The 18,263-nt window shown below is 52.8% G+C and overlaps 6 protein-coding genes across 6 annotated transcripts; 2 read left to right on the plus strand and 4 right to left on the minus strand.

The window, feature by feature from the left end:
• Positions 1–40: 40 nt before the first annotated feature.
• On the minus strand, positions 41–1,794 carry HER10_EVM0011250 (uncharacterized protein; the record flags this gene model as incomplete). Its single annotated transcript, XM_035480686.1, has 1 exon — positions 41–1,794. Exon 1 carries the CDS (start codon positions 1,349–1,351, stop codon positions 41–43), a length of 1,311 nt encoding a protein of 436 aa, XP_035328511.1. The 5' UTR covers positions 1,352–1,794.
• Positions 1,795–3,106: 1,312 nt separating this feature from the next.
• On the plus strand, positions 3,107–4,903 carry HER10_EVM0003971 (uncharacterized protein; the record flags this gene model as incomplete). Its single annotated transcript, XM_035473631.1, has 2 exons — positions 3,107–4,727; positions 4,803–4,903. 2 exons carry the CDS (start codon positions 3,107–3,109, stop codon positions 4,901–4,903), a joined length of 1,722 nt encoding a protein of 573 aa, XP_035327844.1.
• A 149-nt stretch (positions 4,904–5,052) lies between these two features.
• On the minus strand, positions 5,053–6,984 carry HER10_EVM0008585 (uncharacterized protein). Its single transcript, XM_035478101.1, has 3 exons — positions 5,953–6,984; positions 5,428–5,888; positions 5,053–5,367 (listed from the first exon to the last, which is right to left on the minus strand). Exons 1-3 carry the CDS (start codon positions 6,960–6,962, stop codon positions 5,147–5,149), a joined length of 1,692 nt encoding a protein of 563 aa, XP_035328277.1. The 5' UTR covers positions 6,963–6,984; the 3' UTR covers positions 5,053–5,146.
• Positions 6,985–7,540: 556 nt separating this feature from the next.
• On the minus strand, positions 7,541–8,815 carry HER10_EVM0012731 (NAD dependent epimerase/dehydratase; the record flags this gene model as incomplete). The annotated part of the gene is made up of 5 exons (XM_035482119.1): positions 7,541–7,783; positions 7,844–7,974; positions 8,066–8,446; positions 8,563–8,671; positions 8,702–8,815. 5 exons carry the CDS (start codon positions 8,813–8,815, stop codon positions 7,541–7,543), a joined length of 978 nt encoding a protein of 325 aa, XP_035328634.1.
• Positions 8,816–9,889: 1,074 nt separating this feature from the next.
• On the plus strand, positions 9,890–15,062 carry HER10_EVM0011372 (uncharacterized protein; the record flags this gene model as incomplete). The annotated part of the gene is made up of 9 exons (XM_035480805.1): positions 9,890–10,641; positions 10,697–10,736; positions 10,804–11,224; positions 11,301–11,464; positions 11,522–11,796; positions 11,866–12,226; positions 12,285–13,322; positions 13,370–14,595; positions 14,672–15,062. 9 exons carry the CDS (start codon positions 9,890–9,892, stop codon positions 15,060–15,062), a joined length of 4,668 nt encoding a protein of 1,555 aa, XP_035328520.1.
• Positions 15,063–15,117: 55 nt separating this feature from the next.
• On the minus strand, positions 15,118–17,923 carry HER10_EVM0013415 (iron-sulfur cluster transporter ATM1). The gene is made up of 2 exons (XM_035482774.1): positions 15,286–17,923; positions 15,118–15,234 (listed from the first exon to the last, which is right to left on the minus strand). The coding sequence occupies exons 1-2, from the start codon at positions 17,333–17,335 to the stop codon at positions 15,152–15,154; spliced, it is 2,133 nt and encodes a 710-aa protein (XP_035328703.1). The 5' UTR covers positions 17,336–17,923; the 3' UTR covers positions 15,118–15,151.
• Positions 17,924–18,263: the final 340 nt, after the last annotated feature.

Raw genomic sequence — 18,263 nt, forward strand, 5'->3', positions numbered from 1 at the left:
CAGTCTATCTAGATACAACCTTCGTCGTTTGAGAGCTTACTCACTGTCCTTCGACTTGAGCAAGGACCGCATCCATCTCATCCGAAGTTGGGAGGTTGACAACCATCAGGTACAGAGCATCTTGTCGCATCAACCTCTTCAGCGGTCGGTTCCTCTTCCGCTTCTCGCGAGCTTCCTTTCCAAATTTTCGCTCTCTGCCTGATACCTCGAAGCGTTCCTGTCGTCTCTGCTTCAGACGTCGAATGGGGCCCTTGTGCCCCTCCGTCGAACTCGAAGCCTCTGGGCCTTCTTCTGCAGACGAATCCTCTTGCATGAGCTTCGAATCAGGATGTTCTTTCCTGAATCTGTCTGTCGCCTTTCGATCGTAGTACTTCGAGATGGAGTCTCCGAACTTCTTCACCATGTTTTGCTTTTGCCCTTCATCCATCTTGTCGAGTTGAGGAAAGACGAGCGGCGCTGGCTCGGGGATCTCAGCCTCGCTCTTTGTCATACTCGAACCCGAGTGCAGTAGCTTCTTCCACTTGCTCTGTTTCTCGCTGCCTTCTACGGCCTGGGTGATATTGTGATCCAGATCGATGTTCTCCACGACTTCGCTGCTAGACGGCTTGTACTTTACAACAAGAGCATACAAGCCTCGAGGTTTGAAGAAGTTTTCGTTCATGACTTCGAGGTAGTTGTTTTGTTTGTAGTTCACGTAACCCCTGCGCGATGCCTCAAGCCCCGTTTGCACTGAGAGCGTCACCAGCATTGTAATGGGCGCGAACCCACCAACGATTGTGTGAGCGAGATCTGCGCCCATGACGCCGGCATTCACGACCCCGAACCACGGACTTCCTTTGATGCTGTTCTCGAAGCCATCGAGGAACTCGAGCCAGGTGGCTTGATCTATGCCGCATTCTTGTAGGACCGGGGCGTAGGCTCGCACGAAACCGCGGTGTCGAGACTCGGGGCGACGTTGCGGGAGTATGACTGGCATTGGCAGACCATGCTTCTCGCTTCCGAGGCCAGAGGTCTCTGGTGGCGGGTGTTGAACGATGAATTCTGACAGCATTCCCTCGATGTCTTCAACTGGTGCCCCATATTGATTGCCGGAGGACTGTGACTGTGCTTGCTGAGCTTCATCTAGCGCTAGGGTCCAATCTTCGTCAACGTCGGAATCATCCCCCGTCGCTTGATGTTGGGCTACTGTTGTATGACCAGATGCGACCGATGGCCCTACTTGGACTGGCTGTATGGGCACATTGTTGGTCTTTTGCGTTGCTGACGGTGGTTTCTGATCTGACTGGAATTTCTTCGCGGCATCGACAGCGCTGCCGACGATTTTCGAGATTGGCCCACGGCGGTTCAGCATGTTGGCAGCGGTATCGGCACGGAGAACGCGGTGGACTAAATGATTGAGCTAGCTCTCAGTAGGATGCTTGGTATGTCACTCGAAAGCCGAGAAACTTGCGTGAGACCAGTCATTTCGCACGGCACATTCTATCCGATATAACACGGTTATAAAGAGATGGGCATTCCCCCCGCGACTGAACGCCTCCATCAGGAACAGCCTCCATGATTTAGAAAGCTGACGAGAGAGTTAAGCGCAGGATTTCAGGCGGGGTAAAGAGACGAGAATCCCCCAAATGGCTGCTGTCTCGGGCGCAAGCTACCCTCAACCCTTGCCAAGTCTGAACATGGAGGCCTGCCATCGACGAACCAAAGCTCATCAGATTTTGGCCTCAGAGGGCCCCCAAGTTACATTGACTGCTGTAGTGCTTGATAAGGAGTCAATGCAAGCGAAGAAGGCTGCCGCATGTCGTAGAATTGAGTTTTGTCGGAGAAAAGAAGATTGGGGTGGTGCCGCGGATCAGGAACAGCGACTGAGCAGATGAACCCATTCAACAGGGCAGGGTACATGGATTAACAGCTTAGCGCTTACAAGGCACAGCCAGCAGAAGCAATCCTAAAGGCCAGGCACCCAGAGAACGAAGAGACAGGCGGCAGGCAATTGAAGCATGGCAACGACAGGGACTTTGCCTGGTGATGGTCTCGAAATCACGTAGCAGACGGTGTTGAACGCCTCATATTGCTGATTCTGCGCTATCTTGCACAAGATTCAGCTCTCAAGGACGAAGAATGAGCTTGTTTGCGTTAATCTTCATGTTGGTTGCACAACCGCGTCATAATTGGGCTTTACCTCCACATTGACAGTTGCCATCGGCTATTCTCGTCTCAAACCCCTCTCTGCTTGAGTTACACTAACCTCACAGAGGGCCATTGTTGGCCGTGCAATTTCCAGGATTTCTGTCAAGGACTTTGACAAATGAGAGACTCTCGCCGCGTCAGCCGGTGCCATCGACTGGATCTCAAGCGTCAGAACCGTCAAGACTGAATTCTGCACCCAGCAGATCCCCATCCATCAGACAACGCCACATATGACAGCCACTGTGGCACTAGCTAAACCTGAATTTCCTGGGGTAACGTAACCGTGTGGCGGGTGTTCTCGTGGCGCCCCTCCTAAATGACGACTGCCAATGGAGGGACATCCCACATCGTGAGTGGAGAGGCCGTTTCCCTGTTTTCAAGGGCGAACCTCCTCGGATCCGTGTGCCGGAGCGCGTCCAAGACCGGAGACAAGCTTCCACTACTGCGGGAGCGGATGGAAGTTCGACCACACATCCCCGCAGTTCACGTCATGAATCCCTCCCTCGCCGTCATGAAGGTGCTTCTCGAACCGAAGTTTTGCGCTCGGGAGCTCAGTGTCTTGCCAGCGGAACTCCACATGAGCTCATAGCAACACAATTCGGAGCTGAGACATGGCCTGCTGATGCTGCGAAGACGGCGGCAAGATGGTCTGGACCTCTAGGATAGAGAAGTTGACGAAGGTGACATCACGCTGGTTGTTGGACGAGAATGGATGAACATCGTGCGTCGAGAAGCAGTATTTGATGCTCTCTGTCCCTCGGCTTAATCGACTCAGAAGAATACTCAACAACACAATTTGATACCAACAACAAAACACAAGTTACTTTGATACCCCGAAAATCGAGCCTCGAGCCCTTATACTTTGCCATTCCAATAACTCTTTACTACCTCTACAACATCAATAAGTCAATCAGCAATCATGGGTTTGGGAGCTAAGATCAAGAACGCCCTCCACAGCGACGATCACCCTCAAAAGACCACATACGAGGGCGACCAGCCACCCGGAGCATTCCCCTCCGACTCTACCACAACCGGAACCTCCAAGAACACAACCGGTGGCTACACCGGGGGCACCACCGGCACCACCGGAAGCCATATCCCTGGTACCACCGGTACCGGCACGCATCACACCAGCAACACCACTACTGGCTACAACGATCCCGATGGAGTTCACGGGCCCCACGGCGGAAGACTAGCGAACAAGGCCGACCCGAGAGTGGACTCTGACCGAGACCACCGCGACGCGCCCACCTCCGGCTTGACTGGCAACACCCACGGCGCCACTCACGGCACAACCACCGGCCACACTGGAGGCTTGTCCGGCAGCAACTCCGCAGGATACAGCAACACCACCACGGGCTACAACGACCCCGATGGTGTCCACGGCCCGCACGGAGGAAGAGCTGCCAACAAGCTCGACCCCAGAGTCGACTCCGATCGCGACCACCGTGGTGCTCCCACTACTGGTCTCACTGGCAGCAACACCTACGACAACACCACCGGCACCGGCCATGCCGGAGGTCTGCACAGCAACACTCACGGTGCTACCGGCGGAGTTGGAGGTGTCGCTGGCAACACCACCACCGGGTACAACGACCCCGATGGAGTTCACGGCCCTCACTCCGGCAGAGCTGCCAACAAGCTGGATCCCAGAGTTGATTCGGACCGCGACCACCGCGGCGCGCCAGGTGCAGGTCTCACTGGCACCCACCGTCCCCATGACTCCGGTGTCGAGGTCGGCCACGGTGTTGGCCACAACAAGCCCTACAAGGGCGAGTACCTCGCCAACGCTGAGCGCGCCAATGCTCAGGACCCCTACTGGGGCGACGTTGGCCGTGATGGCTCTGCTGTGAACAAGGACTTGCCCCTGCGCCCCAATGAGTCTGCCGTCGGCCACGGAGGTCCTCAGGCCGTTGGTGGTGGACACTACAACCCTGCGGCGTCAACACACCACGATCCTGCGTCCAGCGTCGACCGTTCTATGGAGGGACGCGACTTCACTCACCCCCACGGCTCCGGTGCTGGAGTCGGGGGTGCCGGCAGTGACCCCTACAGCGGCGTCCACAGCGCTGCTCACAACCCCCAGGCGGCTTTATCCGGCGGCAACGTCAACGACCCGTACGACACTCGCATGAGAGACAGAGACATGGGCCGTGAGCGCACCGGACACGGAGCTGCCGGTGCTGGTCTTGGTGCTGGCGTTGGTGCTGGAGCCGCCGTGGCTGCTGGCCAGGCTGCCCACAGACATCACCGCGATGACTTGCATGAGTCTGGTCTCGGAGGCAACAACACTGTTGGCGGCGTCAACTCTCCTGTTGGCCACAACACCCACGGAACCCACGGTGGTGTCACTGGCACCCACGCTGGTGGTGTCCATGACCACCACCGCTCCAGCCTCACCGGCAACGAGCCTGGTGTGCCCAAGACCAGCATGCTCGATCCCTACAACCAGTCTCCTACCGGCACTCACGGCACCACCCACAGCAACGTTGCTGGCACTGGTCTCGGAGGACACACTGGATCTTCCGGTCTGAACCAAGGTACGCACTCTTCTCATGTCCCTGGCACCACCGGCCCGGGACCCCAAGGAATGGGTCCTGACCATTACGGCCCAGGACATGATGGAGCCAAGGTTTTCCACACCTGCACCAAGTGCGGCGAGGACAACGATATCAGCAGATACTTCAAGAAGGATGCTGTTTACCGGATGAATTAAGGAATTTGTTTGATGAAAGCGAGCACTGTACCTATACCTTGTTGTATTCATAGTTAACCCATAATGATCATGACCTTAATGGCACTATTACAACCCTTTTACTTCTCAATATGCAGGTACAACTCATTGAGTCACCCAACCCGAAGTAGTGCGCCACGGCTTCAATTGTGCCAATTTTTGACGTGTTCTCGCAAACCTGTCCATGGAAAGCAACATTCAGATTCAACCGCAGTCTAACATGATTTACCATCGTCTCTTCCAGCGTATTCGCATGTCTCTGTCGGGCGGTACAGCTCCCGCACCTACATACGCCCTATCATTCATAGGAGGCCTTTCCGAATGCGACCCATCAAAGTTGACCCAATCTTCAAATTCAATATCAAACCGAGACGCAATCATAGCGACAGCAAGCATGATCTCCTGCTTAGCAAAGAAACGCCCTGGACACATGGATACACCACCACCTACAACGCGCATGTTAGCCAGGATCATGGGGATTACTACTTTAGGTGTATTCGGCTTACCATATGGAAAGAAATCGCTCGGTCTTCCGGCTACGGCAAACTCCTTGACTCTCTGAAGTTTGCCATCTTCATCCTCTTTTTCGACGTATTTGATATGACGTTCCGCCCAGAATTCCGACGCAGGGTGCCCCTCTACACCCCACACTGACTCTTCGCGATGCCCAATCTGCGTCGGTGCCTGCACCAAAGAGCCTTTACTGAGATGATACCCATCCAGTTCCATTGGTTCCATAACTTCACGAGTGATGTTGATGGACACGTGCATTCGTAGTGTCTCCACGTAGATGGACTGAAGCAAAGGCAGGGTCACTAGTTCTCCCACATCAAAGGTTGGCTTTCCAGTCTTGGGATCAATGATGGACACCGAATCAACCTCTTGGCGGACCGCCTGGAAGAGCGACCGATCCTTTACCACTTCCATGACAGCCCAGGCCGTTTGGGGCACGGAATTCGAATTGATGCTACTCGAAAGTATTCATGTCAGTCAGGTGACTTCCACAATCAGAGAGAAACTGCGTTCCGTACCCTGTGATACTTCCAATGTACATCCCAGCACGCGATTGAAGCGAGAATCTTTTTTTCTCCCAAAATTTTGAGTGTTCACGTTGGAGTCTCGAGCCAAAGATCGGTTCCCAGTCCGCGTCGGCATCGGGCCCGTTCCAGTCAAACTTGGCCCACGCGTCAGTCAGGAAGTCCGACATCATGGCTAGAGTTTTGCGCTGAATCTGTTTTGGTCTTGGATTAATCCAAGTTGGAAGGCCATACATGAGCTGCATCGCAATGGTGTCGAATTCCCAGAAGGTGTCGACGAATTCCGGATGGTCCTCAATCAGCTTTCGCCCTGCAAGCGAGATTGTCGCTGCTTCTGCCATATCCTTTTTGAGATACTTGAACAGTTGCAAGGTTTTCCACTCATCGCGGGGCTGCTGATCGAGCTTCTCGCCGAAAAAGGTGATGAACGACTCCGCCAACCTCGCGGTAGCCTCGGCGCGGAAAAGGTGCTCGTTGAAGACGTGATGCAAGCCGACCCAGAACCTCTGATTTTCGGGCATGCTCTCGGTTCCCGCAGCCGGGGTCTTTAGACGACCAGATCTATCGTTGTACATTACCGCCACGTCCTCGTCAGTCATTCCTTGCACTCGCCCATTGACCATGACGATGAACTTGTCCGAGCTGAGCGTGTTATTCGAGCTGTTGCGAAACAGCTTCTGCACGTTGTGAGAGCCTGCAACGAGATATACAGTGTCGGCGCCGAGGTTGAACTTCACGACGCTGCTTTTCTTCAGTGCTTCGGTGGCGCGCTCGAGGAATCTGCTGTTGTCGGTGATGTACTGATATGTATTCGAGACATAGGGGATGAGGCCCGGCAAGCTCGGGGGCTCGTTTGCCTTTGGTCGCAAGACATGGCGCAGGAATGCTATACCGATGAGCGGTAGCAACAGCCAGGTGATGGTTGGTGATGTCGCATGTTGTTGGAGCGACTGCAAGAGTCCTTGGTTGCTGCCAAATGACTCGGAAGTATTGGTCGAAGCCATCGCCAGCTGTCTGACAGGCAACTACCCCCAAGATTATTGAGGCACTTGATGATGATAAAAGAGATGTGGCGTCGGTGAGGGGTAGATAGACCGTTGTTTTTGTCTCGGAGGCGCACCATTCCATCATCCGAAGTTTGCCTTTGAGTTATCCCGCCGGTGCGTATCGCTGGATTGGGAATGTTACACTAGGCTCGTTCAACTCGTCATGAACATGGATAGCCAAGGTTAGAGTTGAAGGATCGAAGAAAACATGCATATAACTGGCCAATCCTCATTGAGGGGTTCATAATCCAGGAACGCGTGTACAGTCACCGCACATCGCAAACACAACGGCATCTTCAATCAAATCATCTCGCTCGCTTCTGTTTCCGAGACAGCCAGTGAGGTGCGCACGAAGGATTGCGCTAATTCAGGGTGCTACCAACCCGCGTTCTTATGAACGAACGGGTGTAAGCGCGTAAGCATCTTTCCCTTAATGACGTCCCAAGACCCTGGTCGGGCGGTGATTGTGCATCATATTGCATCCCATATCTGTTCAAAATCTCGTCTGATTTCTAGTGAAGCTCGTTGAAATCCGTCTATGCATTGTCCAGAGTCTTCAGGTGCTCGGTATTGGTCGCGATGCTTTGCTCCAAAGAGATCCAACCCGGCCTGCCTAGCTTCTTCAGCAGGCTCTCTGCCCTCGCAATGGGCTTCACTGTCACAGGGTATTCATCATTGTGGAAGTTCTCGGCAAACTTCCTCCCCGGATTCTGCTTCCGAAGGATATTCAAGATGATGTCCCAGTTCATTGGGTAGGCAAACGCGAAGATGCGTTCACCCTCGACATCAGGCAGAATAGCCGCCGCAACGTGCAGGGCAGCATCATCCTCGACGTCGACGAAGTAGTGGGGAAGATGCCAAAGCTCGGGAAGAGTCTTTCCCTCAAAGAGCTCGACGATGAGGCCGAACGATGACGAGCCTCCAGTTTGAGACGGGTCAATGCTTCTTCCAAAGTTGAAGTCTGGAACAACTAGCAGAGAGGATGAGAGTAAGCATGTGCGGTCGTGTCATGAACGAGGCTTCTTCTATGTTGCATCAGACAGTATTGGACGTCAACTTACTCGAGTTCACCACGATATCTGGCCGATTGGTTTTGTTCTCTTCGTAGAACTTCCAGATGCTCTGCTCTTGCTCCATCTTACTCGCGCCGTAAATCGCTCCGCCGTGTTCAACACCCCAAGGAGGAGGCGCCCAAGCCAGTTCCTTGGCGTCGTGACCAAATGTGTCCACATCCACCGTCTGGCCCTTTAGGGCAAAGAAGTTTTCCTTCTTGAGTGGCATGAGAGTTGAGGCTGATGAAGTAAGGACGAACCGTTTCATGTTCGGTTCCTTGTATGCTGCCTTGATAGCGACCATTCCGCATTTCACTGCACCTCCGATCACTTCGGCTGGGTCGCCGTTGAAGTCGATGACGGTAGCAGTGTGTACGAAAATTGATGCCCCTATGATATTTAGTCAGATGATCCTACATATAAACGGTGCACTCGAAAGTGCATGCATGAAGCAGGGCGGGTTCTCGGAGCTTGATGCTTTGTTCGGGGGCCACAGCAGCACTTACCTTTGATAGCCTCATCATACGCGCCATCAACCTGCATATCAGGAATCACGTGTAGTTCAAATTTCCCTACCCCGTACTTCTTCTCAAAGTGTGGGACAAGCCAAGCACTCTTCTTCGGGTTACGGACCGTTCCGCGGACTTTATACCCATGTCGAATGAACTGGTCTGCGATGTGAGACGCAATGTAGCCATTAGCGCCAGTGATCACGGCAATTGATCCCTTAGGGACAGCAAGGTTCTCAATGAACGTCATGCTCAACCCGGGAATGGCAAGTTTGGTGTGTGTCTGTGTTGTTGCTTGAGTTCAGATGCCGTAACGTATAGCTGCGTTTAAATGCGTACAGTGTGGTGTGAACAAGGAGAAGGGGAAGCGAAAATCGAGGACAGTTCAGACGGCATATTCTTATATGATCTGAATCACCATATGTCATAGAGAGTTGCCTTTGAGAAATGTCCTTTCATGAGGCCGGCCGGAGAAAACAAACATCTCCGTCAAGTGGGTCGGTGACTCGGGCTCGTCGTGATGCCGCCGAAACATGGTGCGGAGGCAGTGGGTTTTGTCCGCCGTCACCTTGAGCCGCAAGTCAATAGAAGTTGACTCGGGCGCCACTGCTAAACTAGTCTGAAGCATCATGGTTCCATCGATCTAACTTTAACAGTTTACAAACTACCGAGGAATTGTTGGATGATGTGTGGGTTGAATTGGCCTTGAATACTGTTCGTTCCGATGGAAGCTACCATCTTCTTCTTAGACGAGTCCACAGGTATCCATCCTCAACGCGTCGACCATGCGTACAAGAGTTGACTCGAATCTCGATAAGCTGCTCAGAATTTGAACAACGTGGATGTGAAATCAGCAACTTATCTTGGCCCCTTACTTGTCATTAGAAAGCAAATATTGTTATGTGGGTTTCGCGGAACAAGTCAGATTTGACCTCAGCGCCAATTTGCACGCAGAAATTTCCGTCTCCCTCCTTTAAAATGTTGGTGATCTCCCGCCATCGTTTTAAGGAGGCTGGATGAGCACGATGCTACAATGGTGTGTGGAGGAAGTGCATCATAAGCTGCGTCATGATGCATGCAACCCTTGCAGAGCTGGACCCCAGCTGAGTTTAGCTCAGAGCAGCGTCCTAAGTAAGCAAGGCTGCGAGAGATATGGCTATCGCAAATTCCATCAGCACTAAAATTATCGAGCTTCAATTGTCACTGACCGCCGCGATGGGTTGGCTTCTGAGCCTTGCGTAGCCGAAGCCATCGGACCTACCAACCAAGGGCTTCTAGCTTCAGAACATTTCATGCTTAGCAACTCTCCCTTGCCGCCGCAGATATGGCCGCCACGCCTAAGCAGATCCGTTTCGAAGAAGATGGGTTCGAGGATTGGTCAGACTCACCAAGCTCGCCTTCCCGGTCACCAACGCCCAGTGTCAGCTCCTTTCAACGCGACTCTCGCCCAAAGCGAGGCACGACGCGCATTCCTGCACGAATTGTTTCCAAGCGCGCGTTGATACACCTTGGATACTCCTTTGCCGAGGATGGAGACACCATTATTGTTCAGCTGGCACTCGGACAAAATCACATTGAGGAACTTCTCGAACTCAGCAAAAGAATCCGAAGTTCAGACCAAGGCACTTCGGAAATCGGTGATAGCGGTGAAGCGGCCCCTCAGGTTGAAGATGGAGGCTATGACTGGATCAACGTCAACGCACCTGATACAGAGACGCCGCATCTACAGACGGGAGAAATCAAAGACTTCTCTGGAAACGAGGACAGAGAGTCGACGCCAGATGACACGGATTGGGATTGGGACGATTTTGAAGGTCCAGTGATCTACTCAGGGGTTCTAAACCTGAACAGCACAAAATCGTCCATGGACAATGAGATGAACTCTACTGCTGGAAAACTTCTGGCTTGGAATCAAGAAAAGTCAGATCTCATTAATGGAGCTAAAACGGAGCTCAATACAGTGCATGCAGCAGAGTTCTATAAGGATCGAGCCGGCAACCAAAAGGTCACTCTTGCCTGCCCGGAGGACTACGAGTTTGGGGCTACAGATGAGTCCCTTGTTCGGTTAAGATGGTTGTGAGAATAACCCAAATAATGAGGCAAATGTCGAATCTGACAAGAAATAATTTAGACACGTACAGTCCGAGTCCTTGAATATCGCGACTATGGAGGTAAGCTTTGAACAGTTGTGAACAACTTCACAAACACGGAATCGTGGTCACTGACCGACAAGTAAAGACTCTGATTTCAGACTGTCCATATATATCCCAATCACTAAGACTAGTAGCACTCGCAGTTCTCAAAGAAGTCACTGCGAAATGTGAGAGATCCTCAGAAAATGGCTCCTACCTCGAACCTGGCTCTGTTATCCAATACATTGGGAGATACAACAGCTCATTTGGGGTCTATGAAGACGAAGACGCCACTGATACCGAACCTGTAGTCTTCGTCTCTTCACCTCACCTTCTTCTTACCGACAAGCGCCCAACCAAAAGGTTTCCCGGGAAGCACTATATGAGGAGTCTTCGAGAAGTTCTCTATGGCTATGACGATGAAACACAGTCCAATAACGAGTCTCGAGGACGGAATCACAAGCTTGACGAGGATGAACCACCCAAATTGAAGGTTCCGCAAATTTGGACGTTGATAGTTGGTGCAGGTAAGTTTTCCATCTACTAAATAGTCGCCAGTCGCGCACGTCAGAGGCACTCGCTTACACCTCCTGACCATATCAGACCTGATTATCACCTTTTCAGAACTTTTGTCGCCGGAGATACAACAAAATATGATCAAGATTGACCGGACAAAATCATCTGTAGGACTTTACACCGTCAGGCTCATTGACGAACAAGACATGTGCCGGTATCATGTTGTCGTTAAAGCAGACTGGAAATATGCAGTGAGTTCACTGCTGACACCAGCTTCATCCTACCAGGAATCTTACTAAGAATTGGAGGACTTCCTGAAGCACGCGGTGGCACTGGCACTGAAGGGACAAGGTCCTGTGAATGCAGCTGCTTACGTGCTAGTCAACGATTATTGGGGCATAATCACAGCAGATATCTGGCTGAACTTACTTGCGAGTGAGACAATTGAGAACTATGTCTTCGGAATCCGAGAGAAACACGAGGCGCAGCGGAGACCTAACGAGGAATTCCTTGCTTTGTCGGAGAAGCTCCTCACTGCGGGGAGCAGGAGCAATCTGGGCAGCCGCAGAGCGTCACGCCGGAGGTAAGATATGAATGAGATCTTACGTCTTTATGCGCCATATGTACTGATGATTCTCCGCCACTCACCTAGTTCATTCAGGTCGGACTCGAGAGCCACAAACTTGAATCCGATCGACATGGATATGCAGATAGTACTGCATCCTGGTATGTGGGAATATGGTGGTGACTCTCCGAGTCCTTCAGAAGACGGGTTAGACCAGGTAGGAAGCGACACGTTTGAAACTTCAACCATGTCGTTTGACTCACACTTGGGCATTGATAATTCCTCACTCGATGGCACTGTCGACTTGACTACATCCATGTCGGAAATAAGCTTTAGGATGAGAAACATAGCCAACTTTGAGTCATCTGTCTCGCTTGGGGGTGCTGAAGCCCCCAGGCTCTTCAAGCTTAAAAAAGAAACGGTAGAATCGAATCAGACGAGTGAAACAGTACGTAATTACATCATTTTCATGACGAGACGAAGCTAACAATAGTTTCCTCGTGCAGACTGGTAGCCCGCGATTACAGCCTGGCCAGTCATATGCCGAGGTTGTCGAGGAAAGAAGATTCATTCTCCCACGAATTCACAGACAAACAACTCGACCTATGTCAACGAGGAGTTTGAGATCGAACCTCACGTCCAACGTTCCTGTATCACGTCATAGACGAAGTCGAAACCGTTCAAGAACTCCAAGCTTTACTTATGCCCGCGACTCTCCTTTAGAAGCAGAGCCACTTCCATCTTGGCTCACTGATCAGGAGCAGTTCAGAAGAACACGCAGTGATGCAAGTTCGTTCAGCGGCTCGTGGACTAGACAAACTCCCGATCGGGGATTTGGGACGAGTTTTCCCTCCACAAGCTTACCGCCACTGAGTCTAGGCGATCTTAACTTTGTACCATTTCTTGCCTGGAGATTAACATGGGACGACGACAAGAGATCACAGTCGGAGATTGAAAAGACCCTTACTCAGCTACTAGGTAATTTGAACGCGACCATCGAGTCGGATAGGATCGGGAAATGGTACAAGGCTTCTTTTGAATGTACCAAGGGCGAGCTTACCCAGCGGCTGGCTAGCATGCTACAATTATCTCCCCCCAAACCAACTGGAGAGGCAACTGAGGGCGTGGCGCAGACTTACTCGAGGCCGGACGTCAATCCAGGATCGAACCCCGTAGGTGACGCCAATGTACAAGAACCAGACCTAAAAAACAGCACTGAACTTGGGGGATCTACCGGAAGCCTTGTAGCTCAAGCGTCAACGTTGTTTGGGTCTACCGAAAACGAAGAAAATGAGTTGGACCCGAAGGTTGAACCTAACACACACTTTCGCCAACCTGTACACAGTTCATCGTGCGAAGATCTCCGATCTGGGAATGATCCTTGGAAACTGATGGATTCTAAAGAGGACCATGAATCATTCCTTCTGTCGAGAATCTTTAGCGTTTCTCAGAGTATGCTTAGCGCGTTTCTTCCCGACGAGGGGCGTCTCGTTCATCACCCGGTCTGTAAACGATTCTGGGGTTCAGTTGACGCGATATTGAGGGTGAGGGCTGCAAGCAAAATGCTTATGTCTGAACTGACATCTTTCAGGGGCTTCAGTGGTCGATCGATGAGATGAAAGGAACGGATCAGCTTTCCTGGTTTGTAACACGGCCAACCACCCCCTTTCCGCCAGGGGAGTCAGCCTCGATCTCAGGCTCTAAAGCTCTGAGCGATTGCGATGAGTGCGACAAGGTGAAAGGGTACTTGTCACCAGAAGAAGCACTCGACCATTGGCACAAGGTTCACATGAGAACTCCCTGTCTGCACCAAGCGAAAAAGGGCCGGGTGTTTGATGATCCCTGTTTCGTTTGGATCCGCCGCCACGCAGTCGAAGAATCCTGGACTATCAGATCGAAGACAGCTCCTAGGAACGAAGTGGTTTCGTGTCTAGAACTATTCTGTGAAGAGTTGCTAGACATGGTTGACCGGACGGAGGAACTCCACAAGCTGGTCATGAGCGTGACCAGCCTGGGAGACTCGGTCGACTGCCATGACAGCCGGCCTCATCTGCCTAATAGCCTAGTTGAGGCCTTTGAGCGGATCATTGGCCTTTTCGTACTAAAAGCTAAGGAAATCTCCTGGATGAACAGACTCACTGTCACTCCTGATTCGTTATACGGCCGTCATGCTGAGCGACGTTTGATGGATCTCAAGAGGAATGCGGCAGCAATCTCAGAGCGTGTTCGCAATCACCTCGACCGAGCGAAGGAGGACATTATCCTATTGGGGACCAGCAGGGGTGACATGGACAGGATCATCATCGCGCCAATAGGCCCCGAGTTCCTGGCAATTGCGCTGATAAGCAACCTGCAGAATAACATATCCAAGCAAGGTACCAACGAAAAGGTCGATCTCATCAGTCACTACCGAGCCCACACCGCCAGGCTCCGGTTCAACACCAATCGAAAGCCGAAGCGGCAGGCTTTTGTTGAGATCCATGCTCTTGAAGAGGAGTTGGAGGCTTTGCAGATGGTGGTCGCTTCGCAGCAAGGGCTATTGAGGGCGTACCAGAGGCTCTTTTCCCCGTTGAACTTCAAGCACCCCATGACCGACTGGATCTACTATAAGGAACGGAAATCTCTTTTCAAGCTTGAGAGCAAGTGCGTACGCAGGCAGCAGCGACGATTGGCGGAGCGCGACAGGGCGCTTGGAGTTCTTCGGAAGAAGGTAAGGGTGTTGAGAGACGAGACGAAGCAGAGGATTGAAATCCTTGACGAGGGCCATGGAAAGGCGATTCGGGTGTTTACCATAGTGACATTGTTCTTTCTGCCACTGTGAGTGCCCTCTCCTTTGCGGCTCTCCTCGCATTCTACTCTGTCAACGGTACTTGGGACTGACTATCGTCCTCAGGTCATTCGTTACGAGCTTTTTCGGAATGAACACAACCGACATCAGAGATACCGACTACGACCAGAAGATCTTCTGGATCTCGGCCCTCCCCGTCACATTCGGGGTCATAGGCTTGGCATTTCTTTACGGCTACAAGTGGGATATGATCGCGGCATGGGCAAACGGGGCGCTGAGATCGGCCGACAAGAGTACAGCACCCCATGATTTCTTGATTGAGGAGATACCGACTTGGACGAGCACGGCGGAACCCAAAGATACCTGGTTGCCGAATCATGGAAGAGCCAGCGTCACCGGTTGGAGATATCGGATGTCGTATCTATCCGCACGGCAGCGGCGGCGAAAGGGCAGAGTTCCTAGGAAGAAGACGGACGATAGTCTCTTTCGGCCATAGCATTCACGAAGGAGAGGTAATTTCTAGGGTAAGGTAAAGCGGAATGCTTGTTATGCTCTCGAATAAAAAACTGAATGGACATGGTATCTTTAGCGTGCCGCAGGTGGCTTCTTCGTATCCTCCTCTGGTTGCTCGCGTTCTTGACCATCGGCATCGAACAGGGTTTCTTGAGCTACAAAGACGTCAGTCAGGTCACCGCAATTGAGGAAAGCGAGCGACTTACCACTCCAGAGCTCAGCATAGAGTCCACCCCTGTCAATAAGCTCACGATGGGTACCCATCTCGGCTACGTTACCCTCCTTCAGTACGATGATGAGGTCCGCGTCGAAAATGGTGCGCAGTCTGTGGGCCACGAATACACTGGTCCGTGCCTTTTCACGAAGAATGCTGTTAATGTTGAGCATCAAAGCCTGCTCAGTGTGGGTATCCAACGCGCTGGTGGCCTCATCGAAGAAGAGAAGAGGCGGGTCCTTGAGAAGGAGTCTGCTGACGGCCAGACGCTGCTTCTCGCCGCCGGAAATCATCAAGCCACGCTCTCCCACCTTGGTCTGGTATCCATCGGGGAACCGCTCAATGATTTCGTGGATGCGCGCGCGCTGAGCGGCGGCGATGACGCGCTCCGGGGGTGCTGACATGTCGCCATATCGGATGTTGTGCTCGATGGTGTCGTTGAAAAGCGGGGTGTCCTGGGGAACAACGCCAATGGCCCGGCGGAGAGAGTCCACCTGAACTTGGCGAATATCCTGATCGTCGACAAAGATGCGGCCAGACTGCGCGTCGTAGGAACGGAAGAGGAGTCGGAGCAAGGTAGACTTTCCGCAGCCACTGGGACCGACGACGGCGACCTTCTTGCCAGCCGGGATGGTAAGAGACAGGTTGCGGAGGATGGGGCGATCAGGGTGGTAGCCAAAGGTGACGTTTTCGAATCTAATCTGTCCACCCTTGGACAGAGCCAGGGGTTTGGCGTCGGGCGCGTCCTTGATGGAGACGTTGACCTTTTGCAGGTTGAAGAGCGTCTCCATGTCGAGCAATGACTGGCGAAGCTCACGGTAGACGGAACCAAGAAAGTTGAGGGGTACGGAGAGCTGGAACACGAGCTGGTTAACCATGACGAGGTCACCGACAGTAAGCGTGCCTTGGGCAACACCGTTAGCAGCCAGATACATCATGGCTGTCAGCGCCGAAGAGAATATGATGTTCTGTCCACTGTTGAGGAAGGCTAGCGAAGTTGCGACTTTGATGGAGCTCTTCTCGTAGACCTGGAGGGCCTGATCGTATCTTGCGACCTCGAACTTCTCGTTGTTGAAGTACTTGACAGCCTCATAGTTGATCAGCGAGTCTACGGCAACTGTCGATGCTTTGTTGTCGGCCGCGTTTGCTTGTCTCCTGAACTTTGTTCTCCAAGCTGTCGTCCAGATAGTAAAGGCCGTGTACCCAACCATGGTGAGCACTGTAATGGCGGCGAACTTGGCGCCATACTGGTACGTCAGGATACCGCAGACCATTGAGATTTCCAGTGCAGTCGGGAGAATATGGAAGACCATGCTCGTCAGCAAGAAGCTGATGCCCTTGGTACCGCGATCAATTGCCCTTGTCAGTCCACCGGTCTGCTTGGAAAGATGGAAGCTGAGGTCCAGCCGCAGCAGATGATCAAAGACGTTGCAAGCGACTCGGCGGATGGCCTTCTGGGCAACGGAAGCAAAGACGGCGTTTCGGAGCTCCTGGAAGATCGTGGCGCCTATCCTCGTCGCACCGTATGCCAAGATCATACTCCCCGCTATTGTCACCGCCGTGCCGCCGGTTGCGCCAAAGTCGATATTCATAGAATCCACGATGCTCTTGAAGTAGAAGGGAACCTGCACGTTCAGGACCTTTGCGCCAATCAACAAGGAAACAGCCAGGCCGACGCGAAACTTTGTGCTCAAGCTGTCCTTGGGCCACAAGTATCGCGACATCTCCTTCATGATGGCCCAGTCGGCCTTGCGCTGCTCCTGTGTAGACTTTTCTGGCGTTGCGAGAGGATCGACGACCGTACTCTTCTTCGACTTGGCAGGTTCTGTCTTGGACGGCTGTGCCGTGGTCTTGTCGGCGCCATTATCGACCTTTGTCGTCGTCGGCGGCTTGGGTTGGTCGCGTCTCGAAGGTGCACTCGTTTGGAAGATGCGAATGGGAGCCCGGGGGCTCTGAGGAAGCCATGCCGGTCGGTAGAACTGGGTGTGGGAAATGCCTCGAGGGCAGGCCAAAGGAGCCTTGGTGACGGCTCGGATGATCATCGTAATCGTGCCCTGCGCCGCAACTCGATCATCTTCCTCGTGGGGTCTGCAATGAGAGATATGTCAGCGGATGGCGGGGTGAAGGGAGCTGGGCCGAGCTATCGATAAACGATCCTATCACGGGGATGGGCGGAAATTGGCGCAACTCACCACAATTGAAGAGGTTAGACAGCAAACATGAGGCCAATCGTGGTTTCCGGATGATGCGGGAGGGAAACAGCAATAGGATTGTACGTGGTTGGGTGTCAAACGCGGCGATGATGCACAACGAGGCGTAAAAGTCGCAAGCACCGGGCTCGGCATTGTCGAGCGCCTCGGCCGGGATGATGCAATCGCCGGCGCCTAAGGCACCTTGAGAGCCCGCCCGATTGGCTCCACACCAGCACACCGGGCACACCGAGCCCAGCAAGGTGCTCAAACTCTTACCGAGGCTCACCGCTCACGGGCCAAGGTCTGCAGGCACACCGACAATGCTCACCGATCATTCCCAAGGAAGAGTAGGAAGAAGAACCAGCCTTACTCGAACACGCGCCGTGTGAAAATGCTTTGATGGTAAAAGTTATTCTTTCCGGCGCTTATGGATCTTTGGTCCATAGAAGTCAAATGCATCAATTAAGCACTGGCTCTACTCAGCACCTCACTAACGACATCGCGGGCTATAAGTCTAGAGTGCAAAATACGTGATAAGGTGAGAGACATCGCAGTGCGGGTGACGTATGCATCGCCGCTCGGAGAATTCGGGCTCCTTAAAGCATTCTCAAAATCGCCAAGCTTCGGTTATCGCCCTTGAAGCGGGCCGGGGGGCTAGAGTTATGTCCGGCCGATGCGGCTCACCCGTCCTCGAGCCGGTGCTACTACCTAGTTTATCGCCTGCGCGGCCGCCCTCTTCTAATTCTAGAGTCGGATCCTGAGACATATGCTCGGGTTC

Source organism: Colletotrichum scovillei, assembly GCF_011075155.1.
Source record: "Colletotrichum scovillei strain TJNH1 chromosome Unknown Contig00010, whole genome shotgun sequence".
Taxonomy (NCBI): Eukaryota; Fungi; Ascomycota; class Sordariomycetes; order Glomerellales; family Glomerellaceae; genus Colletotrichum; species Colletotrichum scovillei.